Below are 16251 nucleotides of genomic sequence, written 5' to 3' on the forward strand. Positions count from 1 at the left end.
ATCCCATCGGGACTCCAAATCCCAGAAACCCGGCAGGGCTAATCTATCCCAGTCCCTAGTCGGCTGACCGCGGACGCAACCAAGTTGGGAAACCGGGGTGAGATGCAGCCGCCTCGTCCCCTAATGTTTTCCCTGCAGGAAGGGGGCTTTGTAGGGAGAACTTTGGCATTCTCTCAGTCACAGCTTCCAAGAAGGTCTCCCTTCCGGCCCGTGTGATGTGACAGGCTGCGTCTCCCATCCTCTCTCCCCCTTTTCCTAGCCCCCGTAAGAATGGTGCAGCCGGGCGGTGAGGCTCCTTGAGATGGATCGATGGTTGCGCCCGCCCTCCCCCGGAATGTGGGCCTTTGGAGCGAGCGAGGTGGGAGGGACCGGAGCGGGGAGGCGTGCTGGGCCCGGGAGGCGGGAGGAGCCGCGCGGTTCCGGCTGCCCCGGCGAGGCGACCCTTGGGTCCGCGCCGCGGGCGGAGTGGACAGGTAAGCAAGAGGCAGCCGCGCCTCTGGAAGAGGCTCGGGCAGCGGAGTCCCCCCACGGCGCCCGGCGCGCCCCCCGCACCCTCGGCCTCCCGCGTTGAGGCGGGGGAGTAAGGAGATGCCGACCCAGAGGGACAGCAGTACCATGTCTCACTCGATCGCAGGCGGGGGCAGCGGGGACCATTCCCACCAGGTCCGGGTGAAAGCCTACTATCGCGGGTGAGTGTCTCAGAGTCGGGGTGGGGGTGGGAGGGGAGGGGAAAGGCCCGCTCCACTTGGACTGGAGGCGGGGAGGGTGAGGGGCTGGAGATGTGGGCGAATGGGTCCGGGCGGGAGCCTCTAGGGACGCAGGATGGGTGACCAAGTGGTCGGGGGAGGAGCATGGGGCGCTGCGTTGGGGCACCCCAAGGTGTGTTTCAGGGCGCCCGGGAGTCGTGCGGCTGATGGCTCCGGACTAGGGTCCGAGGGAGGAGTCTTGGAATGGAGCAGGTCCACCTGGTGGGTTCGAGAGAGACTCGCCTACTAAGAGATTTACAAGGGCTTTACGTCATGAAGTCTGAATGTGTTTGGGGTTGCGAGTTGATTCCGAGTGATGCCTCAGTGAACTAAGTTTGCTCTAGGCTTGAAAGACAGGACCGCTTTAGTTTGCTGGTTCTTTGGATTACCAGAAGGCCTAAAGCCTCTGGTTCTCTAAGTCAGGTTTACCTTCCTCGCCTAGAACAGTTCACAAAGTGTATCCGGACTGTGGTCAGGCTGCCTGTGTATTAGACATAGGAGTTATTATTTAAGAGTAAAGTTGATGGTTTTTAGGGATGTGCATTAGGTACTTATGTCTCCCCGAGATTAGGCTGTATATGTGTAAATTAAAACTGTGAATGCTTCTTTGTCAGTGTTGCTTCAAGGACCATTTGATGGGGGGAGATACTGCAAGGAGAGAAGATGAACCAAGGCATAGTTTTAAAATCTGTGATCTTTACGCATATTATTACCTGTTACAACTCCTGTGCTTACACCAGTAATAAACCAGTCCTAATACTGTTGTATTAAATCGTAGTCTATAATCAGTGACCTGACGGACATATCCCTCTTCTCTTGAATTCAGTTGTGGTTTGAAATACGAGATAATTATATTTAGTAGCTTTAGAGAGGTGAAATGTTAGTGTGAACATGAAGATTTGAAGTTAAGGGTTAACAGAAAACCCAGTGGCTTTGGCCTGTCTGTTTGTCCAAGCAGAAGTAAATTGCTTAAAAAAAACTCAAGCACTAGGAGGTTGAAACTGCAATGCATACTTTTACATTCCGGAGGGGATCAGTGAAGATAGCAAACTTTAAAAAAAAAACAAAAAAAACATGACTCTCTTGTTTTGATTTCAAAGGAAATGGAAGCCCTAAAATGTGTTATTGGTTTGATATAACGACTTACTAGTTGCTGCCATGTAGCCTCTGACTTCTTGTTTATTAGGTTGACTGTATTCAGCTACAGTTTACAAGAATTATTTTGGACAGTATCAGTGTTTTTGCTTAAATCAATCAAGGAGGTCTTCAGTTTAAAACAATACCTAGAAGTGTGTGTGCATGTTTTTTAAAAGTTTGTAGTGGTCCCAAGAGCTGTTTTGACTTGAATATGGTCAGCTATGAACTTTGCAATGTGGGGGGAAAAAGTTTTTGCTTCCTTTATCTTACCTTTAGCTTGATAGATGAGGTATTTCACTTTACTTTCTTTTTTTTTTTTTTTTTTTTTTTTTTAGAATAGTGACTGGTCATATAGGCTTTTTTCTTAAGTAAGATTTTATTTATTTGACAGAGAGTGAGAGAGCACAAGCAGGGGGACAGTAAAGGGAGAGGGAGAAGGAGGCTCCTCACTGAGCTGGGAGCAGGACTTGGCACTCAATTCCGGGATTCTGGGACCAGGACCTGAGCTGAAGGCAGACACTTGACCTGAGCTGAAGGCAGACACCTTCCTGGTTCTGCCACCCAGAGAGTCACCTCACTTTCCATTTTACAAAGTTGACAGTCCATGAGTTATTAGGCCTAGAGAATGAAATATATAGTAGGTGTTTTTTTTTTTAAGGTGTCTCATTATTGACATTTTAAAAAACTGGATTAAATGAATATACTCACATGGTAGGAATATGCAGATTGTACAGAGGTATAAAATAAGTGACTTTCATCCCATTGTCCCAACTTCCTGAGGTATGCTGTTAACAGTTTATTTCTGTTCTTCTGGCAGTTGACTTTATTACTTTAAAAGTTATACTGCTGTTTCATGATTCAACTTTAGATAGTACCTTTTAATCCCGTCCTCTCAAAGATTAGAAATTGGGTGAACACTGCCTTTTGCTTGCCCTTCTCCTGGTTGGTGCTTCTCAATTTTTGATTGTTAAACTATTATTTTCAGTTCTTTGGTTTACATTTATGACTTTAAACAATATAAATTCTTTTTTTTTTTTTAAGATTTTATTTATTTGTTTGACAGAGATCACAAGTAGGCAGAGAGGCAGGCAGAGAGAGAGAGGAGGAAGCAGGCTCCCTGCCAAGCAGAGAGCCCGATGCGGGGCTCGATCCCAGGACCCTGGGATCATGACCTGAGCCGAAGGCAGAGGCTTTAACCCACTGAGCCACCCAGGCGCCCCTAAACAATATAAATTCTTGTCTTATTAAATTTAAATAGTTTCCAATGATTTTAACTATGAAGAGGAAGAAATTTAGACCCCCCCCCCCATTTTTACTGGTTTGACAAATGGAAATAGGCCTAGTTAGTAAATTAAAATTACCATAAACTTCTCCTTTGGAAAGAAATCAAAGTCTGTTATATTTCAGGAATGTAGGTGTCATATTGTCTTGGCTTATTGCTACAATTATTTTTATAAAAGAGAATAAAAAAGAACATATAACCCTTTAAGTGCCTGACTAAAATTTCTCCAAAACATTCAAGTTAACATTTTGTTTTTTAAAATCTATGAATTTGGGCACCTGGGTGCCTCAGTCATTGAGCATCTGGCTTCGGCTCAGGTCATGATCCCAGGGTCCTGGGATTCAGCCCAGCATCGGGCTCCCTGCCTAGCAGGAAGCCTGCTTCTCCCTCTCCCACTCCCCTGCTTGTGTTCTCTCTCTTGCTGTGTCTCTCTCTGTCAAATAAATATATAAAATCTTAAAAAAAAAAATCTATGAATTTTTGTTAAAGAATGAAAGAATCAGTCCCTTGCCCTTTATTGCTTTTTATTCATTGGAAGCTTTCTAACAGTGCCTTCATTTCAAGCCTCATTTAAAGACAACATCAGCACTCTCTAAATTGTACCAATTTCTGTCCCCTGAAATTAGATCTGTTAAGATTATATGTTTATTAACAATAGTCTAAACTGGTGGTTTTGATATTACATAGTCAGCTGCTCATTACTACAGATGAAACTAAAATGAGTCACCCGTGAGGGTAGCTAATAAACAGGTAGGCTAACTAGAACACCTACCTGATTTTAAAATAGAAAATTCTTCCTTTGTATCAAGAAATGTAAGGATAATGTGCATTTGAAAAAAGTTGCTATTCTTTCAGATCTTATGAAAGGCTGTTATTGGAAAGTTTTCTCCTATCCCCTTGTAACAGTATTTCTGTCCAATGAACATTGAATCTTGGAATAGCCAGAATTTTTTAGTGAATCAATTGCCTTCTCCTTTCAAAGATGTGTATAGTGTTCTCTCATTCAGTTAAATTTGTTCTTAGTGCAAATGACATCCCTCTAGATGTAACAGATTTAATTAGATTTTTTTCTAGTTTTTAAGCAGCAGATTAATAGCATTGAGAATCTGACTGGTTTGGGGTGCCTGGGTTGCTCAGTTGGTCAGTTGTCTGACTCTTGATTTTGACTCAGGTCGTGATCTTGGGGTGATGAGATTGAGCCCAGTGTGGAGCTCCTTGCTCAGTAGGGAGCCTGCTTGATATTCTCTCTTCCTGTCCCTCTGCCCCTCCCCCAGCACGCACTCAAGCTTTCTCTCTAAAATAAATAAATCAGTCTTCAAAAAAAAAAAAATCTGACTGTGTCACAGCCTATACACCCTTCTTTCCTTGATATGGGAGTTTGTCAGTGAGTGGCCTTCCTTCTTCAATCATTACCTAGTAGTGTTAGGAGGAAGAGAAACAGGTTTTGTTGGTTAGTGATAAATTGCTATTGTATGTGCTTATCCTTATATTAAAGTTACTTGATATTATGGGATAGAGTTTAACAAGGAAATGTCTGGACTACTCATTTCATTTTACATTATAAATGTATGGGAAATTTTGCAGAAAGATTGTAAAAATGCTTTTTAAACCCACTGCCATTGAACGGTTATAACATTCTAGAGTATTCTTTTTGTGCACATCTACAAATAGGAGATTAACTCCTTGTGTATTTGGATTGTACAGCTGGTTCAGTGAAGAAGTATGCAGGATTTTTTTGTGAACAAGTCTTGGCAAGACTTGTTTTTAAAAGTATTGCAAAATAGTTTTAGCAATATAAGGCATATCTCTAGAATGTTCTAAGGAAATACAAAGAGTATATTGAATTGGGAGTTGGGGGAATGTTAGTTATTAGTCGTGGAGCTTCTGGCATGGCACCTAACCACAGGACAACTCCTCATAGCTTTATCAGAGGAGAAATGACTTGGTGGCCTGGTGCCAAAAACCAAAATAGCTCTCTCAGAAACTTGAATCAGATAATACAGAGATAAATTGCTTGGTAGCAGTGAAGAATGGAGCTGCAGAATTAAGGGAGAGGCTAGTGAGGCCAGCACCAACCAGGTACAAATGTCAGGTCTGAGAAAGCAGAGGAGGAGGCAGCTTTCTGTGAAAAAATTCTTCCTGGAGGTCCATGAGAGCTTTCTAGTACAACTCCCAACCCTCTTGTTAAGGTAACTTGAGTGTTTGGGTTTTTTTTAATGGTTGAAGTGAGCATAGTGAAAACCTGAATTTTTAAAATTCCAGTCTTGCTTAGGATTTCACGTATTACCTAAAGTGTGTTTAAAAATCACTTTAATAAATATTGTTGAATACCTGCTGCCAACTCTAAGGTAGACACATGGTGCTAGGGTGGACAAAGGGTGTAGAGGTGGCTAATCTAAGGCTCTGCCCTCAAGGGACTGAGGAACTTTTAGGAGGACAGACATAGAAGAGTTAATAAAGGAGTGTATATGTGTTTATGTATAAGGTCCTTGCAGGGATAGATATTAGGGATGGATCCTTCTAGAGGATGAAGTGTTTGAGGCTTTTAAAGGATAAATAGGTTTGCCTGGTTGATGAAGATGTGGGGTGAGGGTCATTCCAGGCATTGCACAACTGCGTGGTATGTTTGGGGAATTCAGATCAGTTTAGTTGTTAGTCCCATAGTCATTCCTTATTAGGACATAAAGTGTGAAGTGGGCACTGATAAGAAGTGAGGCTAAGAAGAGATTCACAAGCACTACTCATGAAGATTCTCAAATATCATACTTTGGGCTTCGGACTTTTTTTCATTTGGTGAGGGTTTTAAGTAAGACAGATTCATGCTTAGATTTTCATCTTAGAAGGCTCACTCTTAGAACCAGTATGGGTGATGAATTAGCAGTGGATGAAGACTAATTTGGAGGCTTTGGAAGTAGTCCAGCTGAGAGAATCAGAGGGGGAGAAGAGGATATGGATTGAACAGTGATTTTAGGGGTAGAATCAATATGAATTACACATTGATTGCCTGTGGGGAAAAGAGGGATTCTGACAACAATAGGTTTCTTATTTGAGAGAGACTAGGGAATAAAGGAGGAAAAGATTAGTGAGAGGAGGTAATTCATTATGTGGATCAAGTAACTGAATTTTGAGTTCTTCATGCTTTGCAGGCATCCAGGTGGAAATGCCTAGAATTAACTGAAGTGTCATTTATTGTGTGCCTGCTGTATGTCCCAAGCCCTGTACCTGGCAGCTTACCTATGTAAGAATGTGGCTGAGAATGATGATAGAAACAAAAATGAGACCAGTTACCAAACGTAGATGACAAAGGCAAAGGACTAAAACTAAATTTTAACAATACAGACATACCTAAAGTGGAAAGTTCCCCTTCTACCCTCTCACCCCCACTTCCTAATGGTATCCATTGTTAATAGTTGGGATATTCTGCATCATATTAATATGTCTTTAAGTATAGATATTATGTGCACACAAACCTTTTTATTTTTCAAGTAAACAGATTTGTATTTCTACACATGTTTCTGCAGCTTGATTTGTTTTCATTCATGATCATCTTTCCATGTGAAGGTAGGCAGGGATAACTAGATAACTAGAGACATATATAGAGAGCAAACTGCTTACTTTATAATCGATGTATAGTGTTCTATAGTATTGTTATACCATAATTTAATCTTTTTCCTGATTGATGAGCATAACAAATTACCTTCATTAAATCAGTATTTCAAATTATGCTGAAGGAACATCCTTTTTATTTAATATATATTCTTGCAAACGTGGTCCAAAATTTGCCTTTTTTTTTTTTTTTAAGATTTTATTTATTTATTTGAGAGAGAGATAGTGAGAGAGAGCATGAGCGAGGAGAAGGTCAGAGGGAGAAGCAGACTCACCATGGAGCTGGGAGCCCGATGTAGGACTCGATCCCGGGACCCCGGGATCATGACCTGAGCCGAAGGCAGTCGTCCAACCAACTGAGCCACCCAGGCGTCCCTAAAATTTGCCTATTTTAAAACTTGATAATTGTCTTCCAAACACCAACCAATTTATGTTCCAAACAACAGTGTACAAATGAAGTATTTTCCTTGTGTTCCCAACTGCACATTATTGGTCTTTAAAGTTTTTCCCAGTGGGGGCGCCTGGGTGGCTCAATCAGTTCAGTGTCTGCCTTCAGCTCAGGTCATGATCCAAGGGTCCTGGGATCAAGCCCTCCATTGGGCTCCCTGCTCAGCTGGGAGTCTGCTTCTCACTTTCCCTCTGCTCCTCCCCCTGCTCCTGTGTGTGCACGAGCTCGAGGGCTCTCTCTCTCTCTCTCAAATAAATGAAATCTTAAGAAAATAAATAAAAATTTTCCCAATAGGCAACAAATGCTAACTTTTTTTTATAGCTATCTTTTTATACATTACTGATCATTTGTAGTTCTGTAGCTTGTTTATTCATGTCTTTTGCCCAGTTTTTCTCTTGGATTCTTTTTTTTTTATTAATTTATTTGAAGGGGCATTGACATTTTGTCTGTTAAAAAAGTTGCCAGCATTTCTCTAACCTGTTTGTCTGGAGTTTTTCACTTTAATTTAGTCAAATCCATCTGTTTCTTTTTTTTTTCCCCCTTTTTGGCTTCTGGGTTCTCTTAGGTATGTGTATTTCCCATCTAAAAATATTTTTTGTATACTAATTACGCAGTTTTTCAAGTGATTATCTTTCCAATCAATCTGATATTTGGGGGTTTAGTTGTTTGTGCTGTACTGATACGACTTAATTTTTTTAAAAAAGTGTATTCTAATATTGTTACTGAATAGGTTCTTTAACCACTGGGCTAAAGGACAACTTTGTTCCATACTAAATTTCTCAGATGAACTTAAGTACTTTCTATTCTGTTTCATTGATTTTTTTAAAAAAATATTTTATTTATTTGAGAGAGAGAGAGAGAGAGTGAACATGAGCAGAGGGAGAGGCAGAGGAAGAGAGAGAGGGAGAATTAGATTCTCTGCTGAGTAGGGAATCAGATGCAGGAGTCTATCCCAGGTCCATGTGATCATGACCTCAGATGAAGGCAGACATACACTCAACCAACTTGAGCCACCCGGGCGGCCCTTTTTCACTGATTTTGGGGAGAAATATATTTTTGCACATACCGCCATTGGTTTAATTATTGTAGTTAGTTTTGATATATGCTATGAAAAAGTCATTTCATTAATTTTCTATTTCCACATTTTCTTGGCTGTTCTTGTATATTTATTTTCTCTTCCAGAGTAGTTTTTGAAGGTTTTTCTAGGTTCCAGAAAAAAATCTTTTATTTTTTTCTATTTTACTTTATTTATTTATTTTTTTTAAAGATTTTACTTATTTATTCCAGAGAGAAAGAGTGAGCAGGGGGAAGAGCAGAGGGAGAGGGACAAGCAGACTCCCATTTGTGCATGGGGCCTGATGCAGGACTCGATTGTAGGACCATGAGATCATGACCTGACCTGAAAGAGTCAGACACTTAAGAGACTGAGCCACCCAGGTGTCGTCCCCAGGAAAGAAAAAATCTTACTGGTATTTTGATTTGGAATTGCTTTGAATTTATAGGTTAATGTGAGAACTGATAGTTTTATAATATAGAGCTTTGCCTTTTAACTATGAGGTATAATACCTATTTATTGATTTTTTTTTTTTTTTACTAAGGTTTCTATCCCTTAGATTTTACACATTTCCTGTTAAATTTATTCTTAAATGTTTTATAATTTTGTTCCTTTTTTGAATGGAATATTTTGTTTTCGGAGGCTTATGATATATCATCTATTTTTGAATATTTAAGTTTAACTGGTCACCTTAATTCTAATAATTTCTTAGTTAACTTGGAATTTATAGCTAGATAATATCATCTGCAAATAACAATTTTGCCTCTACTATATATCTCACTTATATTTCTTATCTTAACTATTTGGCTAGGTTTTCTAGACAGTGTTGAATTTTAGCAAGATCTTTTATCTTTTTTTTTAAGAGAGGGAAAGGGGGAGCGGGGAGGGGTAGAGGGAGAGAGAGGGAGAGAAAATCTCAAGCAGGATCCATGCCCAGCTTAATGTAGGACTCCATCTCACCACTCTGAGAACATGATCTGAGCCAAAATCAACAGTTGGACGCTTGACTAAGTCACTTGGGCACCCCAGCAGTGATCTCTTACCTTAATGAAGTATTATCAATAGTTAGAAAAATCTCACAAATTATCTCCAAAGATGCCCAGTCTCCTTTCCCCCTCTATGAGGAATGCTAAAAGGCATAGAAACTAATCTTTATAATGTATCCAGTTGTTCCAAGAACTATGTTGAGTGTTTCCCTATCATTTTTAATTAATCTTCCCAGCAATATCCAGAGGCAGATACTATTATCTTCATTGTATGGATGGTAATGTTGAGGCTTAGTAAGCCACAGCACAAAGCTGAGTCTTAACCCTTCAGAGAATTTTTTTTCCTTTTACTAAATGGATGGGGCTTTTTAAAATCACTTTTTTGCTTTTTTGTCAAAGTCTTATTTCACAGTTCTTTTTGAGCCAGTTTTCTTTTTTTTTTTTTTAAGATTTTTAAATCACTTGAGAGAGAGTGAGAGAGCACAGAGCGAGTTAGCAAGCACAGGGAGGGTCAGAGGTAGAGGGAAAAAGAAATTCCAGCAGACTCCTCCCTGAGCTCAGAGCCTGGGGGCGGTGGGGGTCACCTCAATCTCATGACCCTGAGACCGTGACCCTGAGCTGAAAGTAAGAGTTGGACACTAAACCAACTGCACCACTCAGGCCCTATTTATCATCATGATCATTTAAAAATGGCAGTTGCTTTATGACTTTTTATGAATAAATTAATTTGAGGAGTGGTACTATGAGATTGTATGAATATTCTCTTTCCTCAGAACTTTTAACCCAGTGATTTTACCTTTACCATCCATGGATAATTCTGCCTAAATCTGTTATATCAGTGATTATAAATAAGACTTTTTTCTCTTTATACTACATTTAATTTTGGAGAAAAGCTTATTTTGAGATAGCAGAAGGACTGAACTGGTGGTTTTTTTTTTTCAGGTTTATTTTTAAAAGCAATTAGTCCTACGGAAAAACATTAGATTCTATATTTTAGAACATAGGAACATAATGAATGCTTAAAGCAGTTTGTCTTCTGAAGCCCAGTAGCGAAATTAAGACTGCCTTTTTTTTTTCTTTTTTAAAAATTCAGCTAAAACTATATCTAAATTTGCCATTTTGGGAATTTTTGTGGTGAAGTAGACTATATTCTGTCGAAGACCAGTGGTAAGATAATTTATGCTAACACTGAAGTTAAAACCAGAAAAAAAAATCTTTCATGCATAATTTGTTTTATACCTTTAGAAAGTAATATCTTTATTTTGTAGCTCATTTTTAGCTTTAGGGCTATAATAAGGATCTGGTGTTTGCAGAGGGTATGAACATGGTGCTTTTTCAATTACTTAGAGAAGTGTTTATATAAAACTCCCTTAAATGTTTTAGTTCCTGGAACTTAAGGAGTGGCAGTTGATAAAGCATGACTCCTTCACTGAGTCTCTTTAGGGTGTTTGTACTTATGTTTCTCAAGGATTATTTTTAAAATATTCTGATAAATATTTTTTAGCTCTTGCAAAATAAGATTTCTTAAAAATCCCTATTGTTTACAGACATGCTTACATATGTGTTAATTTTAAGTTCATGTGGACCTTAATAAGGAAGTCACATTTTGATGATATCTGATACTAGTTTTTTTCCCTTGCTTTCAAAAAATACAATGCCATACTTGTTCTTTGCCAGAGAAAGTCTATAGGAGCCTTTACTTATTTAATTCTAAAATACATTCTTTCAACTTTTACTCCCTTATACTAATGACCTTGAGGGTATTTTGAAAGAAAAATTGCTGGGGAGGTGGGGGGGAATGGGCAAAGTGGGTGATGGGTATTAAGGAGGGTGCTTGTGATGAGCATGAGGTGTTGTAAGTGATGAATCCCTAAGTTCTACTCCTGAAACCAATACTACACTATATGTTAACTAACTTGAATTTAAATAAAAGCTTGGAAGGAAAAAAATAATATTAAAAAGATAAATAAAATTGAACAACCCCCCCAAAGTTGCTTTAAGGTTAGCATATCTCTTAATAATGTTGTTAGAAGAAGGAACTATTTTCTATTTTTATTTTCTTTTTTAAAAATAAAATTTTAAAATATTTAAAACAATTTTATTAATAAAAGTCATTTTAAATTTTTAAAATATTTTGTTTATATTTTTTACTAGAAAGCAAATTTTATAATAAAATCATACCTTTATGTGGTAGAGAAATTAATGATTATTTATACCATTCAGAAGAGTCTAAGTACAAAGCACATCTTCTTTCCATCTCTGATCTCTCCCCAATCCCCAGTTCCACTACCCAGAGTTAACTACTTTTAAAATTTTGTTTTGGTTTGAAGTGCCTGGGTGAATCAGTCGGTTAGGCATATGACTCTTGATTTTAGCTCAGGTCACAATCTCAGGGTCCTGAGATAAGCCAGTGTTGGCGTCCACACTGGGTATGGAACCTGCTGACGAATCTTTCCCTCTCCTGTCCCTTTCCCACTCCCCATGCTCGCTCTCTCAAAAAAATAAATAAAAATAAAAATCTTGAAAATTTTGTTTTGTTTTATTATATCCGTTGTTCAATATGAAAGATGAGGAATTTAGTACTTCTTTGTCACTGTCTCTCCTGGTTTTTAGTTCTTCTAATCGTTATGTTTGTAACTTAAATAATGTACCTTCTGCTTTTCTTTTTAACTGTGGTTAAAAAAAAACTTAATTTACATCTTAACCATTTTTAAGTGTACAATTCAGTAGTGTTAACTCTATTCACATTGTTGTGTAACCAGTCTCTAGTACTTTTTCATTTTGTAAAACTGAAACTGTACCTATTGAACAATTCTCCATTTCCACGCACCCCCAACCCCTGGGAACCGCTGTTCCAATTGAGTGGATTCATACAGTATTTGTCTTTTTGTGACTGGCCTATTTCACTTAACATAATGTCTTCAAGATTCACCCATGTGTCAGAACGTCCTTATATTCATTCATTCATTTGTTCGTTCATTCATTCATTCATTCATTAAGTAATCTTTGCACCCAATATGGAGCTCTAACTCAGGACCCTGAGATCAAGAGCCGCATGCTCCGCTGACTGCTCCAGCCCGGTGTCCCAGAATTTCCTTGAAGGCTGAATAATATTCCTTTGTGTTTATAGATCACATTTTGTTTATCCATTTCTCTTTTAATGGACACTTGGGTTGCTTCCATCTTTTGGTTATTGAAAGTAATGCTACTATGAACATGGGTGTACAAATACCTGTTGGAGTCCCTATGTCCTGTTCTCTTGGACCTGTACCCAGAAGTGGAATTACAGGATCAAGTGGAAATTCTGTTTTTAATTTTTTGAGGACCCTCCATACTGTTTCCTATAACTGCTGCACTGTTTTACATTCCCACCAACAGTGCACAGGGCTTCTGTTTCTCCACATCTTTGTCAACACTTGTTATTCTGTTTTGTTTTGTTTTGTTTTTTTGATAGTAGTTATCCTAATGGGTGTGAGGTGATATTTCATTATGGTTTTGATTTGTATCTCCCTAATATTTAGCTATGCTGAACATCTTTTCATAAGCTTGTCGGCTGTTTGTATATCATTTTGGAGAAATGTCGGTTCAAGTCCTTTGCCCATCTTTTATTTGGGTTATTTGGTTTTTCTTTTTCTTTCTTTTTTCTTTTTTTTAAGATTTTATTTATTTATTAGAGAGAAAGAACGAATGGGGAGAGGGGCAGAGGGAGAGGAAGAAGCAGACTCCCTGCTCAGTAGGGAGCCCCTTGTGGGACTCAGTCCTAGGACCCTGGGGATCATGACATGAGCCAAAGGCAGACACTTAACTGACTGAGCCACCCAGGTGCCCCCATTTGGATTTTTCTTGTTCCCTGTTTGTATTTTTAAATTATTAATTTTAGATAGAGTATTGACTCTCTACTAAGAAACATTTTGAAAATAAAGTTTCTCCACATCTTGATTTTTCTTAGAAATTTTTACATTCTAAAAGTTTGTAACATTGTTCTCTTCTTTAACTTACAAATTTTTGTTTAAAGCAATTGTTAAAAGCATTTATGAGTTGCCAGACTGGCTTAGTTGGTGGAGTGTGTGACCTTGATCTTGGGGTTGTAAGTTTAAGCCCCATGTTGGGTGTAGAGACTACTCAAAAATAAAGTCTGGCGCACCTGGCTGGTTCAGTTGGTTAAACATCTGACTTCAGCTCAGATCATGATCTCCAGGTCCTGGAATCAAGCCCTGCATTGGACTCCCGCACTCAGCAGGAAGTCTGATTGTCCCTTTCCCTTTGTTCCTCCCTACCCTCAACTGGTGCACGCACGTGTGCTCTCTCTCTCTCTCTCTCTCAAATAAATAAATAAAATCTTTTAAAAACAAACAAAATTTAAAATGAATGCTTATGTAGGTATTAAGTACTTGAAGAGCCAAGTAGTATGATCAGATGCTTAAAGAAGGAAAAGTAATCTTGCATAAATAAAACTTTTCTCTTTTAAAGGTTCCTCTTAACTTTGTTGTTTGGGGCTGGTACGTTTTCTTCACCACTTTTATTTCATCTGTTTTCAGTCATCTGGGATTTTTACTTTCTGGTCCACTGCTGGTGCCTTTTTTGACTTCTAAGACTTAGATAATTTGGCATTTCAGTTTTCTTCTCTCTCTCTCTTTTTTAAAGATTTTATTTATTTATTTGACAGAGATCACAAGTAGGCAGAGAAGCAGGCAGAGTGAGGAGGAAGCAGGCTCCCTGCTGAGCAGAGAGCCCAATGCGGGGCTCTATCCCAGGACACTGGGATCATGACCCAAGGTGAACGCAGAGGTTTTAACCCACTGAGCCACCCAGGCGCCCCGCCATTTCAGTTTTCTGATGTTCCATGCTCCCTTCGAATGAAAGGATACAGATATGTGTTCCCTCTGCCATATTAAACCAGAGGCATTTGTTGCTTTGTGTGTTGCTTTTAAAAGGTTAGTTGGGGAGGGGAAGGGTCAGAGCACAGTGTCCACCCCCGGTGTCATTAGATTTGGATTTGAATTCATATTCTATTTTTTTTAAAAGATTTTATTTATCTGACAGAGATTACAAGTAGGCAGAGAGGTAGGCAGAAAGAGAAGCAGACTCCCCGCGGAGCAGAGATCCGGATGTGGAGCTCGATCCAGGACCCTGGGACCATGACCTGAGCCGAAAGCAGAGGCTTTAACCCACTGAGCCACCCAGGCGCCCCCATATTCTATATTTTAACTGGGAGAGACTGGCAAATATTCCTTTGTGCTTTGCTTTTTAAATCTTTAAAATAGGTTTAGTCTTCTAGTTTGACAGTTACTGTGAATGTCATATAAGATACAGTTTGTTTAAATACCTGGAGCACATTCAGTATTCTATGAATGCTTATAGGCAAAGGAAACATAAACCGTGATAGTACCCTGTCAAAAGTGTGTTTTCTGGAAGATGGTTTTCTCCTAGAGAGTATTTCTTCTACAGTCAGTTAAGAAATGTTTACGTCCTTATGATGTTAATAGTTATGTGAATCTGTGAAACAGTCTGAGAATTCTTGTCTTCCAGTTGTGTACGGTTTAGTTGAGGATGTGTTATCAGTGTATGAGTTAAATAACAGAAGATGGAACATAGGATACATGTTGGACAGGTTTAGAAATGGAGACCATTGGGCTTGTGTGGTTGAAAAAGGTTTAATGGAAGTTCATGTTGAAATATCAGTTAAAGAATTGATCCCCACCTCCCCATATAAACTGGGCCTTGAACTGAGGAAAGGTCAGAATTAAAACTTGTATCATCAAGGTCTTCTGTGTGAAGGTCATGAGTAAACCAGATGTCTGTTGTAGAGTATATGTCTTGGGGATGGGTTCAATTTGAGAATAGAACCAGATTATTAAAAAACTTAAATACCACACACAGAGAGCTGGAATTACAGATTTAAGAGACCCACTACATAGAGATAGTAGTTAAAACACTGAATGTGAATTAGGTTTAGAGAGAAAGAAAGAGTGACAGAGGATGAATGTGAGAGAGGGTGTAAAGAGTATCTTGTGATTGACGACTGAAAGAGACTAGAGTTCAGAAAAGTAGACAGAGAACCAGGGTGGCATACTATTATGAAAGCCAAGGCAAGAGGGTTCTCAGAGGCAGGGGCAGAAAGTTCTGAGTTGCTTAGAATGATTCTCAAGAAAAGGCCAGTCAGTTTCCATGCTCTGCTCTCTGCTTACCTTTGACAGCCCCTAAAGACTATAGTTTTTTTAACTTTTTTACAGATGACTTAAAATTCTAAACTCCTTATTTCCTTCTCTGTGCTCTGTGTTCAAGCTACCCATGTGTGTTCACAGTTCTTCCTTTCTTCCGTGAATATTTCTCAAGAATCCATTCTGTGGGGCACCTGGGTGGCTCAGTAGGTTAAGCCTCTGCCTTCAGCTTGGGTCATGGTCTCAGGGTCCTGGGATTGAGCCCTGCATTGGACTCTCTGCTCGGCAGGGAGCCTGCTTCCCCCTTTCTCTGCCTTCCTCTCTGCCTACTTGTGATCTCTCTCTCTGTCAAATAAATAAAATCTCAAAAAAAAAAAAAAAAAAGAATCCATTCTGTGCTAGGCACTGGGTCTAGGCACTGTGTTGGCCACTAGGAATATAATGAACAAAACAAAATCCCTACTTTCATCAAACTTATATTCTAGTTGGGGTAGATGGTAGACTATAAACATTGGTTTACCTGTTGAAGTAGTACAAGAGGTTGGTCGGAGAGGTAGCCAGCGCCTGGTAGACCCTGCTAGGGACTTTGTTACTCTGCATGAGAGACAAAGACATTTGAAGAGTTTAAAACAGGAAAGATGTGAACTACATTAACTCTGTAAAACTCTTAGAACAGTTTGACACCTAGAGATCTTTGTAAGTGTTTGTTAAATTAGAGTCTTTCAGGCTATCTGACTAACATTTGAAAGGATACTGTGGCTGGCTACTGGGCTTAGACTGGTCATAGGGAGCCTTCTCGTGGCTCCTTGGAGGAAACCCCAGGCCTCCTGT

General features: G+C 39.3%; 1 protein-coding gene across 2 annotated transcripts in view; it reads left to right on the forward strand.

Moving 5' to 3' along the window:
* The first annotated feature begins 396 nt into the window (after positions 1-396).
* The window catches only part of PRKCI (protein kinase C iota), a 70714-nt gene continuing 54859 nt past the window's right edge, over positions 397-16251 (forward strand). Inside the window, exon 1 of one of the 2 annotated variants that reach the window (XM_047730272.1) lies at positions 397-689. In XM_047730272.1, coding sequence (XP_047586228.1) covers positions 589-689 — 101 coding nt within the window. In that variant the 5' untranslated portion in view covers positions 397-588. The remainder of the gene's footprint in view (positions 690-16251) is intronic. The other variant, XM_047730254.1, reaches the window with a different exon arrangement.

The sequence above is a fragment of the Lutra lutra genome, chromosome 1, assembly GCF_902655055.1.
Source record: "Lutra lutra chromosome 1, mLutLut1.2, whole genome shotgun sequence".
NCBI lineage: Eukaryota > Metazoa > Chordata > Mammalia > Carnivora > Mustelidae > Lutra > Lutra lutra.